At 35.4% G+C, this 3,524-nt stretch overlaps 1 protein-coding gene across 1 annotated transcript; it reads left to right on the forward strand.

The window, feature by feature from the left end:
• Nucleotides 1-2,260: 2,260 nt before the first annotated feature.
• LOC138341970 (uncharacterized) lies at nt 2,261-3,113 on the forward strand. The gene is made up of 3 exons (XM_069294152.1): nt 2,261-2,525; nt 2,572-2,705; nt 2,802-3,113. The coding sequence occupies exons 1-3, from the start codon at nt 2,261-2,263 to the stop codon at nt 3,111-3,113; spliced, it is 711 nt and encodes a 236-aa protein (XP_069150253.1).
• Nucleotides 3,114-3,524: the final 411 nt, after the last annotated feature.

Below are 3,524 nucleotides of genomic sequence, written 5' to 3' on the forward strand. Positions count from 1 at the left end.
AAAACACACAAAGACTCCTGTTTTGGAAGTTCTACATAGTATAATGGATAGATAGTGTCCCATACTACCACCTACCCTAAGTTGTACGTTCTTTTAGGAGACTTAGTTCATTTATTATTTTATTAGGGAATAAATTTAACCGATATATACCATGTGTGCAAGAGATTGAATCCCAATATAACCATTATAGGATGAGGGTTCGCCACTTTCCTAGGGTGGGATCATTCTCTTAGCTTTAACATATATTTTCCAATAGCTACAACTATGTGGGCTCATAGTAACTCATTCTCTGCTCACGAGGAGTACTCATATAAAGAGGTACATTGGGAACAAGGTCACAACCCAAAACCACACTATATAAGTTAGGAAAAATCTTGGATTGTAACAAGCGTACTTGACCTCTCGAAGGTCTTGTACAAGCCTTTCCATATGGTTCATAGCATATGCTTTAAGAAAAGTAGTGAGCAATTAAAACTTTTCACAAAATTTTATAATATCTTTAATAACATCTTCCATTAAAAATCATAGGAACTACTAAGTTTCAATATCATCAAATTTAAGGCATGAAGATACATTGGGACATGACACATACTTCAATAATCGAAGTACTTAGTCTATTATAGTACTTCAAAGAAAATAAAAGACATATATGTACGCCGTTGAATCAATTGAGGACATACTTCACTTCTCTTGAACGACTCTAGAATCCAAGCTTTCCTTCACGATGCTTCTCACCTTTAACCTACACCTTTAGAGATAACAAAATGTATGAAGTTAGTACAAACAATTGTAATAAGTATGGCAGTATGTATAAAATCATGAAAATTGAAATTTATCTGAAATTGCAAATTTTCCACTTAAAACATCATAACATAATCATAAGAATAATATTTATCAACTTAGTAACACATAAGAAAACAATTAAATCATTTATCACATTTTTTGACGTACTTTACAGTAACTTCACTTTACTATACAGTAAAGTTCTTCACTGTTACAATGAAAATAGCTAACTTCACCTAAGACTCCTTATAACCTGTACTTACCTCACTACAAGCTATCCTAAGACTCACTTAAGTAAGACAAAGAGAGACCACCCATAAAACCCCTCTAGGCATACATAAATGATCCTTAAGCCCACCTATAATGAGATCAACACACTTATAAGACATCAACCGTATGAACAAGAGATCCTCCTACCAAGATGATTCTAATAAATTTCCATTTTCATGATTTTATTCATAATGTAATACTTCGTACAATATTTTGTACTAATTCCATACATTATATTATATATAAAGGTGTAGGTGAAATGGGAGAAGAATCGTGAAAGAGAACTAGAATTCTAGAGTCATTCAAGGAAAGTGAAGTATGTCCTCAATGTACTTGAGGGCATACTTATATGTCTTTTATTTCCATAAAGTATTGTAATAGACTAAGCAAATCGATATTTTGAAATATGGGTCGTGTGTCAAGTATTCTCCTGTCTTAAATTTGATGTGTTTGAGACTTAGTATTTCCTATGATTTCTAATGACAAAGTTTATTTAGGATATTCTAATGATATTTGAAAATCATAAGTTCCTAAATACTTTTCATTATGTATATTCGACGAACAATATGGAAAGGGCTTTTACAAGACCTCCGAGAGGCCAAATATGCTGGTTCAATCCAAGATTGGCCCTAACTTTTAGGGTGTGGTTTTAGGATGTGACTATCTATGAATCAGAGCATCGGTTATGAAAGTAGTCTTAGGAATCAAAAAGTTTCATCATGTCACGTCTAGTAGAGTCATGACCATCGGTGTGAGTCATGACACATCTATGGGCGAGAGGCTATAGAAAAAAAGAGTTTCCCTTCTTTTCTACTACTATGTCGTGCCGTAAAGTGAAAGTTATGAGTACTCTTTTTTATGATTTTCCTTGTGTTTCTAGGAATATGAATACTAGGAGGACACCGGCTAGGAGAGTTATGGAGAATTATATGCATGAGGAGATTCCTCCTAAAGTTGAGCAAGTTTCTCAATGTTCTCAAGGTGTTCAAGGTGATCAAGTCCCTATTGTGGAAGGAGGTAATGATGCTACTGTAGTTCCCCCAGAGTTTAGTAATAGTGATATTAGAGAGGCTTCTCTTGCTTTAGCCTGAGCCATGACTACTCAAGCGAATTTGAGTGTGGTGCCTAGGGTTAATGTTATGGAGAGCAGTATGATGTCTAGGTTAATTTATTTTTGAGGATGAATCCTCCTCTATTTCTTTTCTCAATGGTGGGAGAGGATCTCCAGGAGTTCCTAGATGGGGTGTACAAGGTGTTGAGTTCCATGGGAGTGACTTCTATGGAGAAGGCGGAGCTACCTTTGTATCAATTGAGGGATGTTGCTCAAGTGTGGTACACTAAATGGAAGGACAATAGGACAGTGGAGTTGGGTCCTATTCAATGGGAAGAATTTAAGGAAGCTTTTCTTGGGAAGTACTTTCCCCATGAGAGAAGGGAAGTTAAGGAAGAGGAGTACATCAATCTAAAGCATGGCAAATTTGAGTGTTAAGGAATACTCTTTGAAATTCTCAATGTTAGCTAGATATGCCCCAACCCCTGTGTCAAATCTGAGGGATGAGCTGAGTTATTTTGTGATGGGTGTCACCGATCTAGCGAGGGAGGAATGTCGTACGACCATGCTACATGATGATATGACCCTAGCTAGACATATGGTGTATGGCCAAATAATTAAAGAGTCCAAACATAAGAGGATGTCTAGAAACATGAAAAAGAGTGGTTCTAGTGATCATGATCATTCTAGGTTTTAGAAGGGGTCTCAAACTCAAGAAGAACCTAGGAATGAAAAGGTGAAATTTGAGAAAGAAGGTGGTTCTCAAAATGGAAAACCTACAAGTGTCACCTGTGGAAAGAGGCACTATGGGGAATGCCTAAAGGGTACCCGGAGTTGCTTTGGTTGTGGTAAAGAAGGACACAAGGTGAGAGAATGTCCTACCATTTCTTCTAGAGGAAGAGAGGGTAAACAAGTTGTTCCTTATGTTCCAACGGATGATGCTCCAAATAAGTGGCTTTCCTATGCACTCCGGGCTAAAGGATCAAAATCGGATGAGGATGAGGAATGATGGTAAGTTCTTCTCTTTATTTAGTGTTATGAATTCCTTCTAAGTTGGATATTATGGTGAGTAAAGGATTTCTGGTTGATTGTTTCCTCTTTTCTATTAAACTCAAGCTTGAGAGTAGAAAGTAATAGAAGTATTTTGCATGTTGCATTGTGTTAAAGGGTCTTTTCGAAATTGAATTTCACTGATTCCTTGCATTGTTCATTTGAGGATTTTTTTATTTTGTTGTAAGATGTTTTAATTTTATTATACAATTCATAATAGCATTTTTCCATCATGAAATGCCTAAAATATGAATTTTTTTAAAAAATTGCCTAAATCAGTGTAATGCATTCCCTTTCACTGAATTTTTTTTAGAAATTGAATAACTCATTATATGGTCTAAAATTGTTTTAATGTTGTTATAATTCATGT

This window comes from Solanum lycopersicum, chromosome 2 (genome assembly GCF_036512215.1).
Source record: "Solanum lycopersicum chromosome 2, SLM_r2.1".
Classification (NCBI taxonomy): domain Eukaryota; kingdom Viridiplantae; phylum Streptophyta; class Magnoliopsida; order Solanales; family Solanaceae; genus Solanum; species Solanum lycopersicum.

Excerpts from the sequence above, each read along its gene's own strand:
- LOC138341970 (XM_069294152.1), top strand. The coding sequence starts at position 2,261 with ATGGTGGGAGAGGATCTCCAGGAGTTCCTAGATGGGGTGTACAAGGTG. Across the intron at positions 2,526-2,571 it reads GTACATCAATCTAAAGCATG|CTAGATATGCCCCAACCCCT; the intron begins GCAAATTTGAGT and ends TCTCAATGTTAG. Across the intron at positions 2,706-2,801 it reads TGACCCTAGCTAGACATATG|AAGGGGTCTCAAACTCAAGA; the intron begins GTGTATGGCCAA and ends TCTAGGTTTTAG.